Source organism: Camelina sativa, chromosome 11, assembly GCF_030686135.1.
Source record: "Camelina sativa cultivar CO46 ecotype springtype chromosome 11, ASM3068613v1".
NCBI classification, from domain to species: domain Eukaryota; kingdom Viridiplantae; phylum Streptophyta; class Magnoliopsida; order Brassicales; family Brassicaceae; genus Camelina; species Camelina sativa.
Genome location: NC_141890.1, coordinates 4,236,917 through 4,253,319, shown reverse-complemented (window position 1 = coordinate 4,253,319; position 16,403 = coordinate 4,236,917). Strand labels below are relative to the sequence as shown.

At 38.6% G+C, this 16,403-nt stretch overlaps 5 protein-coding genes across 9 annotated transcripts; all 5 read left to right on the top strand.

The window, feature by feature from the left end:
• The first annotated feature begins 317 nt into the window (after nucleotides 1–317).
• LOC104721631 (uncharacterized) lies at nucleotides 318–1,151 on the top strand. Its single transcript, XM_010439662.3, has one exon. The coding sequence runs from the start codon at nucleotides 445–447 to the stop codon at nucleotides 1,030–1,032; it is 588 nt and encodes a 195-aa protein (XP_010437964.1). The 5' UTR covers nucleotides 318–444; the 3' UTR covers nucleotides 1,033–1,151.
• Nucleotides 1,152–2,906: 1,755 nt separating this feature from the next.
• Nucleotides 2,907–5,758, top strand: LOC104721630 (uncharacterized). Its single transcript, XM_010439661.3, has 5 exons — nucleotides 2,907–3,663; nucleotides 4,860–4,916; nucleotides 5,010–5,072; nucleotides 5,172–5,240; nucleotides 5,370–5,758. Exons 1-5 carry the CDS (start codon nucleotides 3,259–3,261, stop codon nucleotides 5,547–5,549), a joined length of 774 nt encoding a protein of 257 aa, XP_010437963.1. The 5' UTR covers nucleotides 2,907–3,258; the 3' UTR covers nucleotides 5,550–5,758.
• A 736-nt stretch (nucleotides 5,759–6,494) lies between these two features.
• On the top strand, nucleotides 6,495–9,068 carry LOC104721629 (homeobox protein knotted-1-like 5). Of its 3 annotated transcripts, none has more exons than XM_010439659.3 (6): nucleotides 6,495–7,412; nucleotides 7,775–7,895; nucleotides 7,995–8,194; nucleotides 8,281–8,412; nucleotides 8,498–8,637; nucleotides 8,735–9,068. In XM_010439659.3, the coding sequence occupies exons 1-6, from the start codon at nucleotides 6,858–6,860 to the stop codon at nucleotides 8,736–8,738; spliced, it is 1,152 nt and encodes a 383-aa protein (XP_010437961.1). In that variant the 5' UTR covers nucleotides 6,495–6,857; the 3' UTR covers nucleotides 8,739–9,068. The 3 variants fall into 3 exon arrangements, with proteins under 3 accessions (XP_010437961.1, XP_010437959.1, XP_087329986.1); XM_010439657.3 differs by having other exon boundaries at nucleotides 6,545–7,412; nucleotides 8,719–9,068; XM_087473860.1 differs by having other exon boundaries at nucleotides 6,741–7,412; nucleotides 8,498–8,781.
• Nucleotides 9,069–9,251: 183 nt separating this feature from the next.
• LOC104721628 (uncharacterized) lies at nucleotides 9,252–13,542 on the top strand. The gene is made up of 16 exons (XM_010439656.3): nucleotides 9,252–9,545; nucleotides 9,711–9,852; nucleotides 9,968–10,104; nucleotides 10,235–10,338; nucleotides 10,444–10,539; nucleotides 10,780–10,873; nucleotides 11,138–11,252; nucleotides 11,342–11,538; nucleotides 11,781–11,872; nucleotides 11,960–12,015; nucleotides 12,228–12,317; nucleotides 12,417–12,516; nucleotides 12,665–12,769; nucleotides 12,860–12,932; nucleotides 13,033–13,239; nucleotides 13,340–13,542. Exons 1-16 carry the CDS (start codon nucleotides 9,353–9,355, stop codon nucleotides 13,390–13,392), a joined length of 1,854 nt encoding a protein of 617 aa, XP_010437958.1. The 5' UTR covers nucleotides 9,252–9,352; the 3' UTR covers nucleotides 13,393–13,542.
• A 167-nt stretch (nucleotides 13,543–13,709) lies between these two features.
• Nucleotides 13,710–16,260, top strand: LOC104721626 (calcium uptake protein, mitochondrial). 3 transcript variants are annotated; one of them, XM_087473856.1, is made up of 7 exons: nucleotides 13,737–14,233; nucleotides 14,333–14,400; nucleotides 14,606–14,829; nucleotides 14,931–15,014; nucleotides 15,246–15,459; nucleotides 15,558–15,854; nucleotides 15,968–16,186. In XM_087473856.1, the coding sequence occupies exons 1-7, from the start codon at nucleotides 13,852–13,854 to the stop codon at nucleotides 16,037–16,039; spliced, it is 1,341 nt and encodes a 446-aa protein (XP_087329982.1). In that variant the 5' UTR covers nucleotides 13,737–13,851; the 3' UTR covers nucleotides 16,040–16,186. The 3 variants fall into 3 exon arrangements, 2 of the variants coding, with proteins under 2 accessions (XP_010437956.1, XP_087329982.1); XM_010439654.3 differs by having other exon boundaries at nucleotides 13,710–14,233; nucleotides 15,558–16,260; XR_015571772.1 differs by having other exon boundaries at nucleotides 14,931–15,179; nucleotides 15,558–16,260.
• Nucleotides 16,261–16,403: the final 143 nt, after the last annotated feature.

Sequence of the window (16,403 nt, the reverse complement as noted above, 5' to 3'; positions counted from 1 at the left end):
AAAAAAAGAAAACATAATCTTTAAGCTATATATATATATATTTCTATTCACAACCAAAGTATTGAATATTAATCCATTTATTAACATACCTTTTTTGTTTTTGGACAAAATCCATTTATTATCATATCAAGTAAAGTAAACATATAATAAAGTTAAAAGAAGAAAAATAAAGGAAAATAGTTATAAAAAAAAGGAGGAAACAACTCAGCGCGTGCAAAACACAAAGAAGAAGGCGAGAGTTGGTTAAGAAACCGTCTTAATGCTGGCCGAGAGAGAGAGCAACCTCTCGTGTATAAAACTAACGTTTCTTCCACCTCCTCATTTATTCAATTCACCTTGTAATTTTTATCTCTTTCCATTTTCCCCGAGATAATTTAATTAATCCCTTCGTCTTCTTCCTCCTCCTCCCTCTCCCTGAAACCTAATCTGCCTCCGTTTTAAGTTATGGGCGTCGCCGTTCTCAACCCGCAAGACTGTTTGAAAGATCCGTTCTCCCACATGAGATATCATCCCCGTAACCCTAGCGCGTGTCCCAACAGGCAGAAAAAGCCCGTTTCCAACAACCGTACGCGCCGGAGTCCTCCACGTAACCAATCGACCAGATCTCCTTCTCCTCCTGTAGCGCCGCCTCTTCCTCCTCCACGCGCGGCTTTCGTTCCAAAAGGAACGGTCAAGAAGAGTCCCAAAAACACCGTAGCCGTCGGTCAGGTGAGAATCCTGAAGCGCGGCGAAGAAATCCCGAGCAAGGCTACAGATCTGGTTGTTGTAAAGACAGATCTGGTTGTTGACAAGTCAGATCTGGGATCTACTCGTCGGGTTGGACCCGATCCGGGTTTGATTCCGAGTCAGATCCGTTTGTCTGGCCGCAAATCGAAATCAGTCCCGTTTTACGCCGGTCCGGTCACCATGACCTCGCCGCCTCCGAGCGATGTACCGCTTCCAGCTTTTTTCACCAAGAAGAGCGTCTCTTTGTTCCAAGCCGCCGATGCAACCAATGATCTGATCAGGATGCTTCGTCTAGACATCGCCTGACGGCGTATGTCTCCGATCATCTTTGATTTCTCTAAAAGTCTCAGATGATCCCAAAATGGTTACGGTTCTGTTTACCGATCGTCAGATTCCGCCTGAATTCCGGAAATCTACAAGAAAAATGATAATCTCCAAGACGATGATGAATCTAGAAGATGAAGAAACCACACATCTTCGTTATGAACCGTTTCGAATCTTCCCTTATTTTTTCAAGGGGCAAGATCGAAATATCTTCTTAACAGGTCTTAGTTTCTCTTCTTAGGGTTTAGTGTTTGTGTAGGAGTATTTTGTGCATAGCCTTTTTTTTTTTTACTATCTTATGTACCTTTTGGGGTCTTTTAATCGTCAGGTTCTCTGGGTAAATTAATTATAGCTGTTGAGTCTTTTCTCATTTCGTTAGGGTTCTCTTCGTGTGCCTTAGCTTTGTAAGGCAAGTTATAGAGATGTGTTTTACTGGTAAGATGTAACATCTTAGGTTTCGATGTAATCTGCAGTATTTGCAATTCTCTGTATTTCGTCTATCTTTTTATGGTTTCTAGTTTTTAAGTTTAATTTGGGTTTATCTTCGTCTGTTGGGTCTCTTTGTTATTCCGTAAGCGTTCTTCGTCTGTTTTCGTGTCGTTTAGGTTAAGTCAAAACTATCACGGAGATGTAGTAGTTACTGGTTAGATGAAGTGTAAAGGCTTCCATGTAATCTTCTGTACTACAATTCTCTGTACTTCTATCTTTAATATTATCGAATATATATTATAAGTTCTATTTGGCTTCTTTGGTTTAGTCTTTTTTTTTCGTCAGCTTTTGAACATTTATTTGATGCAATCCTGAGATTAAAGAAGATAGTTGACCCACCAACAAAAAAGCGATGAAACAAATCTAAGATTATGTAAATGATGGAATGAATTGAACCATGAAAAGGATTGAACCCTGGGACTTTGTACATGTTTAAGGTGATACTGCAAATTAGCCAAATTAACACTTGCGCAGATGTTTACCAATATAATAAAAGACTTGACTTGATATGTGCATCACACAAAGACTTTGTCACAAATAATTGATATGTTCAGAAGTCTACAAAAAAAGGCCAATTGATATCAGAAGTTGAAAGTGACTTTTATCAGAGTATTGAATGATATCGATTATCATATGAACTTAAGCCATAGATATCCTTGCTGTTGTGGTTTCTTTAGTTTTAAAAAGGGTGTCATTATCTCAATTGTTATATATATGTGTCACTTGGTTGGTCCAAGCTTTAAGATATCTGCTATCTCATAATAAGACAGCCCACCTTGGCCTGATTGAAGAAGGCCCATTATCTAGAAGTTGTTTCTTAGTCCTAATCCTGAATTTTAGAGATTCTATAAAAGAAAATAACACACAAGGTAAGATATTTTAGAATCATTAAATAACGGGAACTCTTGTTACTCTCATCCATAATTTAACAACTTGCCTAGTCGTCAAGTAAACATTGGTAAAGTATGACGTGTTATTTTTAGTGAATCAACTTGCCACGTCAGTTTTTTTTTCTTTTGGTCGCAATTACTAAAAAGATAATTAACACTCCAATAACATAAATTGATGGGTTGCCCTAATGAGAGAGAGCATAGAGAGATTTTTCTACCTAACCAGAGAAATAATAAAACTGTATCCTAAACTAAATTTGTGACAATATTATATTTTTTAAAAGAGTTGTTATTAGGGAATCTTTACTTAATTGTTTTTTTTTCTACATACCCTTTCCCCCACACAACTCAGTATTTGGGTCCCACATTTTGTTTTTAATATAATAATAATAATAATAATAAATTTTCTCAAAAAAAAAATTAAATCCAAATCTGCAATCCATCTATCTAGCCACAGACCCGATCTTGCATTTTCATATCGGCATTAAAATGGAAATAAATATTCAATTTTATTTTTTCGAAAAGAACAAACAAGGAAAATAAAAATAAAAAGAGGAATCATTTAGAGAGAGAGAGAGAGAGGCCTCGTTCGTATATAAGACGAATCCCATCTACTATCTTTTTTCTTTTTCTCTATTTCGATATTTCAACTTCTCTCTCTCTCTCTCTCTCTCTCTCTCTCTCTCTCTCTCTCTCTCTCTTTCTTCATCATTCTCTCTCTTCTGTAACTTTCTCTTCCTTTCATCTCTCTCTCAGGCTTCTCTTCTCTGTATCTGATTCCCACGGGAGCTACAGAGATTTTGATTAGTGTCGTCGTTATTAACCGACGATGAAGAAGACTGCGTCGGCGTCAGCTAAGATTCCGGTGAAAGATGACTGGGTGAAGACGGCGATGACAGACGACGAGATGGTTGTTGAGCTTCTGTTACGGCTAAAACATGCTGGAACTGATAATCCGGCGGCGAATCTACCTCCGTTACGATGGGGAAACCGTCAACGACGGTCTCGTTCCTCAAGATTCGCTGGCGGCGGCGGCGGCGTTGTTACCGTTTCGATTAAGAAAGACGTGGATTCCGTTAGAGCTAGTCCGAAGACTCCTCTCTCCTGGAGTGGCGGATCTGGAAGCCGTGGCGGATCTGGAAGTCGCGGCGGCTCTGCGTCTCCTTCCGCCGATGGATTCGAGGATACTAGCCGTCAAGCTAGCTGCTCTACGTCTACAGGATCTGGATCTAAGGTACCTTCTCTTTCCCCCATCCTCGATTTTGTCTCCTCTCTCTCTCTCCCTCTCTCTCTCTCTCTCTCTCTCTCTCTCTCTCTTTCTCCTCTCGATTACGAATCCCGGTAGCTACGGTGAGATGAGAATCCTTCCCCTCGCTTGATTTTTCCGATTCCGATCTCGCCGGGATATCCGGATTTCGCCGTCCGTCGTGTGTTCGTAATTGAGAAGATCCTTCGCCGTCTCTCTGTTTTTCTTCTTTTTGTCTCTCTTCAAAATCCACGATAAATTTAGGATTTAGGATGACGTCACATCTCACGCACGCTTGAAAACCTCACTAGACCATCTTTTATTCTGTTTTCTTCAATTTGCAACCGAATCGGCCGGAAAATTGTATCCTCCGCCGTGTTTCGCCGTTCTAACCACCTTCTAGGTTAAATGAATCTATCCATCTCTAGTAATAAAAAAAAAGTCAAAGCCTCTGTAAGCTTACTTATTTATTTTTTTCCATTTTTTGTCACTTTTCTTTGGTAATTAAAAACTTTGCTATTCGTTTAGAAACAAGCTTAAAAGGTGTTTTTTTACTCTGTTTGATAAAAAAATCTGGAGGTTGACGGTTAAAAAGAGTAACCGAACTCCCCGGTACGCGTTGAACCGGATCTTGCGTTGTGAGCGTTTGGCCGGTTAGATGGGAATTAATTAGGAACCGGTCAAAATTTGTTGTTGTTGTTGTCTTGAGGAATAAATAACAAAAAAGGTCTTGTAGATTAGATTATGGGGAATAGTACAGCTAGTTGGTCTAACGTGCGCGTTTTGCTTTACGTTTTTGAGGCCCTAAACGTTAGCGTTTTGGGAGGAAAGAAACGAGTAAAATCTTGTCGGAGAGATTGGGGTCACGTGATCTATTAAAAGAGTGATGACGACTCTGATGACACGGAATTGTCATGATGTGCCATCATCATCCTTCATTGAGTATTTTACTAGTGACTTTTTCTTTGAAATTTCTATTAGTGGGAAAATTAAACTTTTACTACTCCCATGTGTTAGTTAAATTAAGATGTTTGGGTTTTTATTATAAAAAGTAAAAAGAGATCTAATAATACAGTTGTCGTTGTTATTCGTCAGCATTGTTTAATCATACTAGTAATTTCAAATTGTCAGATTTGGCATCTTGACTAGTGCTTTTGCTAATCAAATACGTTATTGTTTTGCAGGTCTTTCCCACAAACGAAATCACTAGTTCTTTCTCCAGGAGATTGAAGAAAAAGAGGGTATAAGAAGAGACTCTCTTTCTTGGATTCCAACTTCACTCCTAAATTCCCAATTTTATTTTAGCTGAGGCTTTTATTTTTCTTTTTTGACAGTCATCTTCTGAGCTTAAAAACGAAGAGAACTTAAAGTTGAAAGAAAGACTAGACCTTGAAAAGGTATATTCTACTTGCTAATTTCTTTGTTTTTTTCATTATGGTTTCTTATTCGTTTTGCATCTTTCTTTATTCTAAATGGATCCAACATTTTTTCTACAGGAGATTGCAAGTCTCCGAGCAACATTCAACGAACAAAACGTAAGGAATCAAAGACTGAAGAGGATTAAGGTAAAACTAATAATAAAATTTTATTTTCCTTAGCATCTTTTGCGGTATTATGATCTTCCAGATTATCTGTCTCTTTGTTAGCCTCTTAGCTGAATCAAAATCTACTCTTTCTTGTTTTCTTTGTTTCAGCTTGACTTGAGCTCAGGCCGTGTCAAGAACGAGACTCGGTTTGATCTTATTCATAAACCACAACCCGTACCAAAATCTTGCAGAGTAGAAGGTGACTCGGAAAATCAGGGGAGTGTCTTCTTCCTCCCTGATCTCAACATGGTACCTTCAGAGGAAGAGATATTGTACGGAACCAGCTAGCGTGGCTTATTCTGAAAGATTTGCAGTCTCAAGAAGGATGGAGATGGAGATTTTTAACAAAGAAAAGTGAATGTAATACTTAGGATAAAAAAGAGGTTAAAACATCATCTCCCGTAGCATTCTCGTTTTCTGATTCCTTCTATTTTAGGGGGTAAAACGCTCATTACTTCTTGATTTTTTTTAGAAGAAGAAGGTGAAAATTAGGTTTACTTTCTCTCTTTTGTACCCGATTCGTTGTAGTTAAAAAAGCTTTATTGGAAATTGTTGTTAAGGGAGCAAAAAAAGTAGGACAGCTAAATAGACTTTACTGTTTCAAACTTTTCCTTCTTAATTATGCACAGTATTAGATTAGTAGTATATTAAAAAACCCTAGTAGTATTTATTCATAAAATATGTAAGAAGTTAATTTTAAAATAAATCTAAAAGAGATAACTCCGAACTAATTATTTATAAAAATTGAACCACTTCACCTCACCTAATAGGGCCATGTCATGGAAGACTCTTTTTCTTCAATTTATTTAGCCTTTTGTCCATCCTTAAGATGAAGTGTAAATCTTTTATTGGATTCTGTGGCCTTAATGGAAAATTAGAAACAAATATCTTTAGAGGAGTGTCTTACTCAGCAACGGTGGTGTTACATATGCAAGACATGGGAATATGGACGACTGGTTGATAAGTCACAATGATTGTTTAGATTGAGAATCATCTATCATCTCCATAGACGCATATTTAAAGATTTGTTGAAATGTAACTAACGTCAGATAGAGTTTGGGATGAGATTATAAACATTATACGGGTGGATCGAAGCACAAATCTTGTCGCGAGGCTAATTCGATCCTCGAAACAAAAGGCATAAGTGATGATGGGCCAGCTTTGAAGTTAAAAATACCAAAACGTATGCACAACAGCACAAGCGGTTATATATGGTTTTACTAGTACCAAAGTGTGGCTCATACTCATAGTACAAGTACAACCTTACAAGTTCTGTGAAAATTATAGATTTACATAACTTTTTAAACTCATTCTCATGAATGCTCACCAAACTTATTATTTTCATGCTTTTGTTATTTTTCTTTATGTTCCAATTTTGGTTACAGGCTGACAGCTTTATGTTGTTGACATTAAAAAAAACAACTGAAGTTGCGCCAAACAAAAGAAAAAAAGTGTATTAAAGATCAAATTAAAACAAGACACAGACACCCACTTGACACTTTGGTCGTCTTCACAAATAAACAAGAGGAAAGAGAAGACCTTCTACCTTTCTCTTTTTCTCTCTCTCTTCACCGATCCCCAAAACGCAGGAAAACAATGTCGTTTAACAACAGCTCTCACCTCCTTCCTCCACAAGAAGACCTTCCTCTCCGACACTTCTCCGACCAATCACAGCAACCTCCTCCGCCGCCGCAGCAGCGTCACTTCTCCGAAACACCTTCGCTCGTCACCGCCAGTTTCCTCAACCACCCTTCCACCCTAGCCACGACGGAGTCCGATCTCGCTCCTCCGCACCGCAACGGAGACAATTCCGCTGCTGATGCTAACCCACGGTGGCTCTCTTTTCATACGGAGATCCAAAACACCGGAGAAGTCCGTTCTGAAGTTGTCGACGGGGTCAACGCCGACGGTGAAACGATACTCGGTGTTGTTGGAGGTGAAGATTGGCGGAGCGCTAGCTATAAGGCTGCGATTTTGAGACATCCGATGTACGAGCAGCTTCTTGCGGCTCATGTGGCTTGCCTTAGGGTTGCTACTCCCGTTGACCAGATTCCGAGGATCGATGCTCAGCTCAGTCAGTTGCACACCGTTGCCGACAAGTACTCCACTCTTGGTGTGGTTGTGGACAACAAGGAACTTGATCATTTTATGGTAAGTTTAAATTTTTCTTTAATTCCAGGTTCAAATTTGGATAGGGTTCATGCAAAGTTCCAATATTTTTGAACTGTGAACCTGCATTTGCTTTATGTTTACTAGTTGAGTGAGTGTCAAATTCACATTTTTCATGTGGTTCATTGTTAATGGTTCTTTGAGTCTTGTTTATGAGCTTTGGTTAGCTAAATTCGAATTATGAGCTTTGGTTTGACTCAAATAAGTTGTATTTGTTGGACAATGCTTCTTTCTTGGTGGCTAATTGTTTGTCCAGTAGAAAGAAAACAGAATATTTATTTTGTAACGTTCTGTTTGTATGTCTTATGGATTGGAATTTTACCTTTGTTTTATGATGTATGCAGTCACATTATGTTGTGTTGCTATGTTCATTCAAAGAACAACTCCAGCACCACGTTTGTGTCCATGCAATGGAAGCTATTACTGCTTGTTGGGAGATCGAACAATCACTTCAATCCCTAACTGGTAACGTCCCAAATCTTTCTTTGTTTTTTTTTTTCTTTTTTTTTGGTTGCCTTCTAGCTTTGGAGGTGTCTTGATTTTTGTCTTTCTTCTGGTTTGTAGGAGTTTCTCCAAGTGAAAGTAATGGCAAGACAATGTCGGATGATGAAGATGATAATCAAGTAGATAGCGAGGTCAACATGTTTGATGGAAGTTTGGACGGTTCAGATTGCTTGATGGGGTTTGGTCCTCTTGTTCCTACCGAACGAGAGAGATCCTTGATGGAACGTGTGAAGAAAGAACTGAAGCATGAGCTTAAACAGGTAATATGCTTGAGCAAGTTTCAATGTTAACATTACACAAAACAAGACACATTGTTTTATCTCGTTGCTTGGTTTTTCCGCTCTAGGGTTTCAAAGAGAAGATTGTGGACATAAGAGAAGAGATCATGAGGAAGAGAAGAGCGGGGAAGCTGCCTGGAGATACAACTTCTGTACTCAAAGAGTGGTGGCGTACTCACTCAAAATGGCCATACCCAACTGTAAGAACCTCAGCCGGGAAGTTTAGTTTGGTTACGACATTGTCAAAAGCGGGTTTTGATTCTTGATATTGTTTTGGAACTGCAGGAGGAAGATAAGGCAAAACTGGTACAAGAAACCGGTTTGCAGTTGAAACAAATCAACAATTGGTTCATCAACCAGAGGAAAAGAAACTGGAACAGCAATACTTCAACATCATCTACTCTCTCCAAGAACAAACGCAAACGGTAAAGCAAGATCTTATCACTTTCCCATCCTGCAATTTCATCAAAACCGGTCAAGATATATTCTTTCTTAACCAAACTCAGGACCGACAAGTCGTAGGTGAAGTAGCAGCTAACCAGAGGATGGTTCTTTGCCATGTGAATCCAAGGGAACCGTAAATGAAAGACACAATTTCTCCTCCGGCTCTTCGATCGTACAGATTGTGTTTACTGTTTAGCATAGGTGGTACCGGTAAAACCGGATTCTAGAATCTGAATTGCTTGTTGTAGCGGCCTTATAAATATGTGTTATATATAAAGTAGTTTATGGAAGCGATCTGTATTGTTGGTTTGCGTCTTGTAACGAACGCATAATCACGTGTGAGCTTTATTTGTAAAGATATGGTTCGTAATTTCGTATGTAATGTATCAAGCAGTATTCATCATTATTAAAACTACTGTAGTATGATGTTGCGATACGCCTATGATGTTGCTAGCAGATGTTCCCGAATTCTTTTGTGTTTCTTCTTCTTCTAATTCTTTTGTGCTTGAAATTAAGAACCCATTTATATTGGGCCTACTTCTTTTGGGCCTAATTCTGATTTGACTAATATATTTTTCTTCGTCGTCTCGAAGGAACGGAAGTTGTTATAACTTTTTTTCTTTTTGGCATTCTCTCTCGCTTTCTAGTTCTGTTCGTCTTCTTTTGTTACTCTTGTTGTTGTTGAGTTGGGTGATTATGGAAGCACCACAGGAGGAACGATCTCCGTCGCTTGACGATTGCCTTAAGCTATTGAAAGGGGAGAGGGACGAGCAGAGGCTCGCCGGTCTACTTCTCGTCACTAAATTTTGCAAGAGCGATGACGTCGTTTCCCTCAAGAAGGTCTACGAAGCCGTCGGTACTCACTTTCTCGACCGTCTTCTCCGGACCGGTAAACAAAACCCTCCAACTATTGATCTTTCTCTTGTTTCTCACACTAGACTCTATACTAATCTTGGGGAAAGATTGAATTTTTAGTTGAGATACTAAGGTTTGTTGCTCTCTCTAGTGTTGGGTTTTGACTGGTTTGGAATTTTTCTTTTGTTTTATTTGGTAGGTAGTGGTAGTGGTGATAATCGTGATGTGTATCTGCAGCTATCTCTTACTGTTCTTGCTGCATTCTGCCGTGTTCCGGAGATAGCTTCTTCAGAAGAGATGGTTTCCAGAATTCCCCTTATTCTTGAAATTATGTCGAAACGGTATGTTACATCACCTGATTCTTTCATCTGTGGTTTTCCAATGTTGCTCTTCTCAAGTTTTGCTTCTGTGTATGACATCTTAAAAGTTAGGAAATTGGCTTTTTGGAAATTTCAGAATAACTACAAACATTCTCGAAGATTGCTATGAGCTTCTGTATTTGGTGTCCACGGCTTGTGAAGCTGGTGTCATGACTTTGATAAACTCTGGAGGATTGAGAGTGATAGCTCCCCAGATGTCTGATCTACCTGATGGTAATTGCTTAATTCATTTGTTTTTCCATTGTTTTGTTGTGCATATAAGGAACCTTAGATACTAGTGAGGTATATGGATTTGAGAATAATTGCTCCCTCAAAGCTTATGTGAGACATGTTTATCAATCAGGCTCGCATGCCATGGAGGTTGCTATAAAGATTCTACAGTTATTGGTTAGTCAGCTTTCTGGTGAGAGCATGAATATTGAACGCTTCTTAGAACTGTCTTTGGTGGTGAGTCTACTTACTTGGCTATCTTTCTCTTTTTTTTTTTTGCAATAATTACTAAAGCTGCAGTGCTTAAGTTGGAGTTGAAACTTAGCGTTATCTGTTATTCAGGTTGCTGCTGTCGCACGGCAGTTTGCAGTGTTGCATAATGCCCTGAAGTTTGAAGCACTCCATCTACTCTCTGCAGTCTTCTCGTCAGAGTATTCTGTGAGTTTTCATTTCCTTACATTCTTCTAGCTGTAGTTTAGCGAATTTATGCTTTTAGTATAGTCACAAACGTGATACATGTGAATTTATAAGAACCAAAAATTTTGATTTCTCTTTTCCATTAAATTTGGGAAAATCAGAGTGCTATTATCTTCTGCGTGGATGATGCAATTGTCACCTTGATAAATGGAGCTTCATTGTCTTGATTATATGTTTCTCATGGAACTTTTTTATGCCTAGGCACATCTTCACGACCCTCTTCGTTCCATGCCAGACAACAATTGGGCAGACTATATGCGCACTGGTGTTGTGGCAATTCTGCAGAACCGTGTGGGTAAGTCAACAGCTATTAGCTATTAGCAATTCTGGCATCTCTTTCTTGCCAGCCTTTAATTTCATCTACTTGTTATCTGACAAAATTCCTCTCTTGTTTTCACTTATGAAAAGAATAGTATGAGTATCCATGATCTGTACTTCACAAAAAGCACACACTATTAGATAATCTAGGGTCATATGTTATTGATACAGTGCTTGCTTACACCCTTTATGCTATTGAAGCTTTCAAAATACTTAAGAAACCTGTCTTGTTCATGTGTAGCACCTTCCGAAAAGCTTCATGCGTTAATTCTGGCTGAGAATATGATGTCAATATTGGGTGAAAATTGGCTTATCGGTCAGGTAAAATTACCCAATGTTGATCTTCCAGCTGATAGGTAAAAAAAACATCTTTTTGTTACACTCTCACTTAACTTACAATTTCATAGTGACAGAAGGATTCACACCATGCTGATTTCTTTTGTAGGTGTCTCCTGCTGGTATTAGAGTCATCATATGTTGAGATTTCCGTTTTGTTAAATGATCTCGCCTACAAGAAGTATGAAGCTCCTAAGGATAATTCAACTGTTGAAGACATTCTTTTGAAGCAACGGTATCTGCCAATCGTGTTTTCTTTGGTAGAAAAGATCATCAAACATATATCATCTGTTGGTGAAAATGAAGGTATAACATAGATCTTAATCATGTTTTATTAATGTTTGCAATCTGCTATACAATCTTTTTCTTTCACCTTTCTGTTATTGTATGTTATTTTTCTGGACCTTCTTAGTACTTTTAATTGTCATTGCTCAAATATCTAATAACTGTGCTGATGAATATAGTGTGAAAAATATCTACGCTTGACTTAATGCATGTCAGCCTTTTCCTTTATCAAAGAAATATAATTTACATTGTGGTCTTTGCAGGGACTTTAACTGATGAAGCTGTCTTCCAAAAGGTGATTAAAATACTTAATGAGACAGTGGGAGTGGTGCTCGAGTATCTGAAAGATGCAAAGGTACTCTATATATTTGATAATATCAAACTTCTTTTGAGCGTCTTTATGTGTAATAATTGTTTTTCATGTTTGTTCTCTTTCATACAGGAACATGGAAATAAGAAAGGAAATGATCTTCTTGCATCTGTGCGAGTGACTGGAAGGTACAGAATACAGATAACCACTCTTTGGTCTTGTACGATATTACCATCCGTTTTGTTTCTTCTTAATTCTCTCTTTCTGTTTATTTTTGTATTGAATATATACATAAAAATTAGCGAATTTTTTAAACTAATACTCCTTATGGAAGAATATGGATGGCCTTGGCCTCCTTACCATTCTGGCACCCACTGAACTTTTTTGGTGTTTTCAACAGCTATCTTGCCGAAACTCCGGTTGCATGCAAAGAGCAGGTCCAAGATCTTCTAGATTATATGCTTTCAGTGGAGGTAGAAGATGAGTCCAGGTTTGAGCATATTTCCTTGTCTTGTTGGCCCTTTTAACAAAGCTTGTTTACGTAATGCCTCCCAGGGTAACTTGATCTGAACGTTTTTTGTTTTGACAGCCCGTTTCTGTCCACGTGCTTCCTGCTCCCATTCCTTTGCCAAATAACAATGAATGCAGAAGGATGTAAACTCTTGGCTTCCTCAAGAGGCTATATAGCTGTGAGTTACTGTACACGGATGACGTTATGCTTGAACAAATCTCATTTACAGCTTTTCCTTTATTTGTATGCTTGACCTAAATACGTTTGGGTGTTTATATCATATGTATAATCAATCATAAAGGAGTTGTCTGATTATTTCAATACAGGTTGTGGAATGCCTAATAAAACTGATCGAGCGCTGTGGTGAGAGTAGTGATGAAGATGGTAGCATATTCTTGGCTTGTGATACAGTTATGAATATTCTTTTGAAGGTACTCTCTTCTCCTTAAGATAAGACTTCCATACATATTGCCCATTGCTTTATCCCAATCATGACGGCACGTTTTAAATGTTATGAACAGAGGGAAGAAATAAGCTTGACTCCAGAAATTTCTACATTTTCCAGACTACTGAAAGCTTTGGCATATTGGGCAGGTGAAAATGATTTTTTTTATTTGTCCCAGCTAAAATCCTGATAAATATCAAAGACTGTGTTAAATAATATGTCAGTTTTATTATTTCCTTTTTGTCATAGATCGTACAAATGACCCACCGGTGGTGATGATGGCTGCAAGCATCTGCTCTCTGATATTTGATTTCACATCAGAAGATGCTTTACTCAAGCAACCTAACTTCAACGGTAGCTCCTTGGATAGTTTGGCCAGGCTCATAGCGAGAAGCTTATCCTCATGGGGCCAGGATACGTCTGACACTGCCGATCTTCTTGAAATCGTAACAGCAGGTTTTGGTTTCAAACATCTTTTATCTCATTTAACATCACTTGTTTTTTTCTTTTCCTCAGGCTTCTAAATTGTTGTCCTCTCTGATAATCTTTGGAACAGGATACTCTCGATGGAAAGGTCGATTCCCAACCATTAAGAAGCAATGCCGTTGAGCAATGACATGAAATGTTAAGGCTGCTTTCTAAGGGAGAGATATAGTATTAGGCAGAAACATATCTTTTTTATCTTCTTTCACGTTGTTGTATTTATACTTTGTAGATTATTAAATCATTTTCATTTATCTTAAATTTTGGATTCTTTAATTTTTTTTTTTTTTTGTATCAGTCTAAAATTTGACTTGTTAAATTGAGGAAATCTAAAAAAAAAAAAAAAAAAAAGATCCGGATTTAGAGGATTCACAATCCTGAAAACGACGTCGGAGTGTTCTTCAGCATACAAAAACAGTAAACAGAAACAAACGCGTAAAAACGCGTTTGGATAAAATCCTTTATAAATAAACCTTTAAGGAAGGTTTGGTTGGTTTTGCGCTTAAAAGAATCTCTCTGCTTTAAAACAAAAAAACAAAAAAACAAAGAGAGAGAGAGAAGAAGAAGAATCCATCATAATTAATTATGCCCGCCTTATCTCACTACAGATCAGTATCATCTCTACCGTCCGTTGACCGACCTTTGCTTGTCATCCAACGGCTCAGGATCCACGGGAGCTCCTCTTCCTTGCCGGAATCTTCTCCCTCCTCCTCGGCTCTTCTACCCGTCGCCGATCCTTCCGTATCTGGCGGATCTCTGGCTAAATGGATCTCCGGGATTACAGCTGGCTCCGCCTTAGGGTTTCTGTATTGGTCCTCCTCTGATTCTCCTGGTTTATTTTCCTTCGCTGATAGTTCATCTTCATCGCCTCCTTCTGTTTGTGGAGTTAAAGTCGGCGATCTCAAACCGAGATCCTTTATTCCCAAATTGTCCTTGCCTGGTTACAGCTCCGGATTCATCTTCGGAGGTTCGTGTGATCCTTGCTGTTTTCTGATTTCATTGATTTTTGTTTTCCTCTCTCGATTTGAGCTAATTTTTTTTGTTGGATTTCGAATTTTTAAAACAGATGCGTTCAGAAGGAAGATCTTCTTCAATTACGAGAAACGTCTGAGATTACAAAGTCCTCCTGAAAAGGTGCATTTCAAATTCTGTCTTTCCGGCCCTTAAGCTTTCATATTTTGATCTCTTTTGTTCTTTGTTTGTTTGGGAATAGAGAGAACCAATGAAGAGTTAATCATAGAGATTTGATTGATTGTTCTTTGTTTCAGTTTTAGAGATGTTGTATTGTTGAATTCATAAGATTTACCTTTGTGGTTATTTTATTTTAATTCGTTTTTAGGTTTTCGAGTACTTTGCATCGGTTCGGACAGAAGAAGGAGAAATACTAATGAAGCCGGCAGATTTGATGAGGGCAATAGTTCCGGTGTTTCCTCCATCAGAGTCTCATCTCGTAAGAGAAGGTTATCTGACTGGGGAAAGAAATCCCGGTGAACTTAGATGCTCTCCTTCCGAGTTCTTCATGCTCTTTGATGTTGATAATGATGGTCTTATCTCCTTCAAAGAGTGAGTTACTTCAAAACCAAATCATTACTTATTATTGTCCACCTTTCATTCTTTTGGAAGATATGAACTTTTTACTTGGTATGTTTTGTTTTTGGGAACAGGTATATATTCTTTGTGACATTACTCAGCATTCCTGAATCAAGCTTTGCCGTGGCTTTCAAAATGTTTGATACTGACAACAACGGGTGAGTATTCGTTTAAATATCTACATAGGATTTAATCCTGCTTTTGGTAACTGTGATTTTTTCTGGTACGTATTCCCATATTTTGATCCTCCAAAACGGACGGGTTGTGGGATTCACTGGAGTCTCTCTTTTCAGTTTACGCTGAATCATATGTAAAAAAATCTGGTCAGTGCTTCTAATCCTTTGTAACTTTTATTTCTTCGTGATGGTTCTGACGAAGTATTGTTTTAGGGAGGTTGACAAGGAAGAGTTTAAGACTGTGATGAGTCTGATGCGATCTCAACATAGGCAAGGAGTTGGTCACAGAGATGGCCGTCGAACTGGATTACATATGACCGGCTCTGTTGAGGATGGAGGCTTGGTAGAATACTTCTTTGGAAAAGATGGCAGTGAGAAACTGAAACACGATAAGTTTACTAAGTTTATGAAGGATCTAACTGAAGAGGTAAGTAGCTCTTAACCCTTCAATTCATCTCCTTACTCCCCGTGTGACTACTAGATGTTCAGGCTGAAAGGGAATGATCTTATGTTGTTTGTATATAGATGCTGAGGCTGGAGTTTGCACATTATGACTATAAACGAAGAGGAAGTATATCAGCCAAAGATTTTGCACTGTCTATGGTGGCAGCGGCTGATGCAAACCATTTGGGCAAGCTGCTTGATCGAGTTGATGGTCTGAGCGAGCACCCGCGCCTCAGGGACATGCGTATCTCACTAAAGGAATTCAAACAGTTTGATGAGCTACGCAGTAAACTTGGACCATTTTCTCTAGCGCTTTTTGCTTATGGCAAAGCCAACGGTTTACTTACAATGAAGGACTTCAAACGAGCCGCTTCTCAGGTATGTGGAATAACTCTGTCAGACAATGTGATAGAGATTGCGTTTCATGTGTTTGATTCAAATCGAGATGGGAGTTTGAGTGTGGATGAGTTTTTGCGGGTTCTGCACCGAAGAGAGAGGGACGTGGCACAGCCGATTGCCAAGGGACTGTCACGGTACTTCTCAGATGGATGGAATGGTTCTAAGAATTGTTCCTGATCGTGAAGACTCTTTTTCGTCTTTGGGGCTTACGGATGAAACTCGGAAGACTTTTTTTGGGCTCTTGGGTTCTCATACGAGTGAGCCCAGAGATTGATGATATTACTCCACGCTTGCATTGTAAGAAGAATTCTGATGTGTATAGTTTGATGGATCTATGAACTACTCTTTTTTGTTATCTAATGATAAATGGTAATTGCATAACAAACCGAAGATATCCGGCAACAAATTACACACAGCTATACCTATTAAGTTAAGGTATTGATATCTTTGTATGTTATCATAAGCCCCTCCTGAAATCAATATTTTGGTGAAAGTCACGAAATTAATCCAGAGAGAGAGGGATAGAGA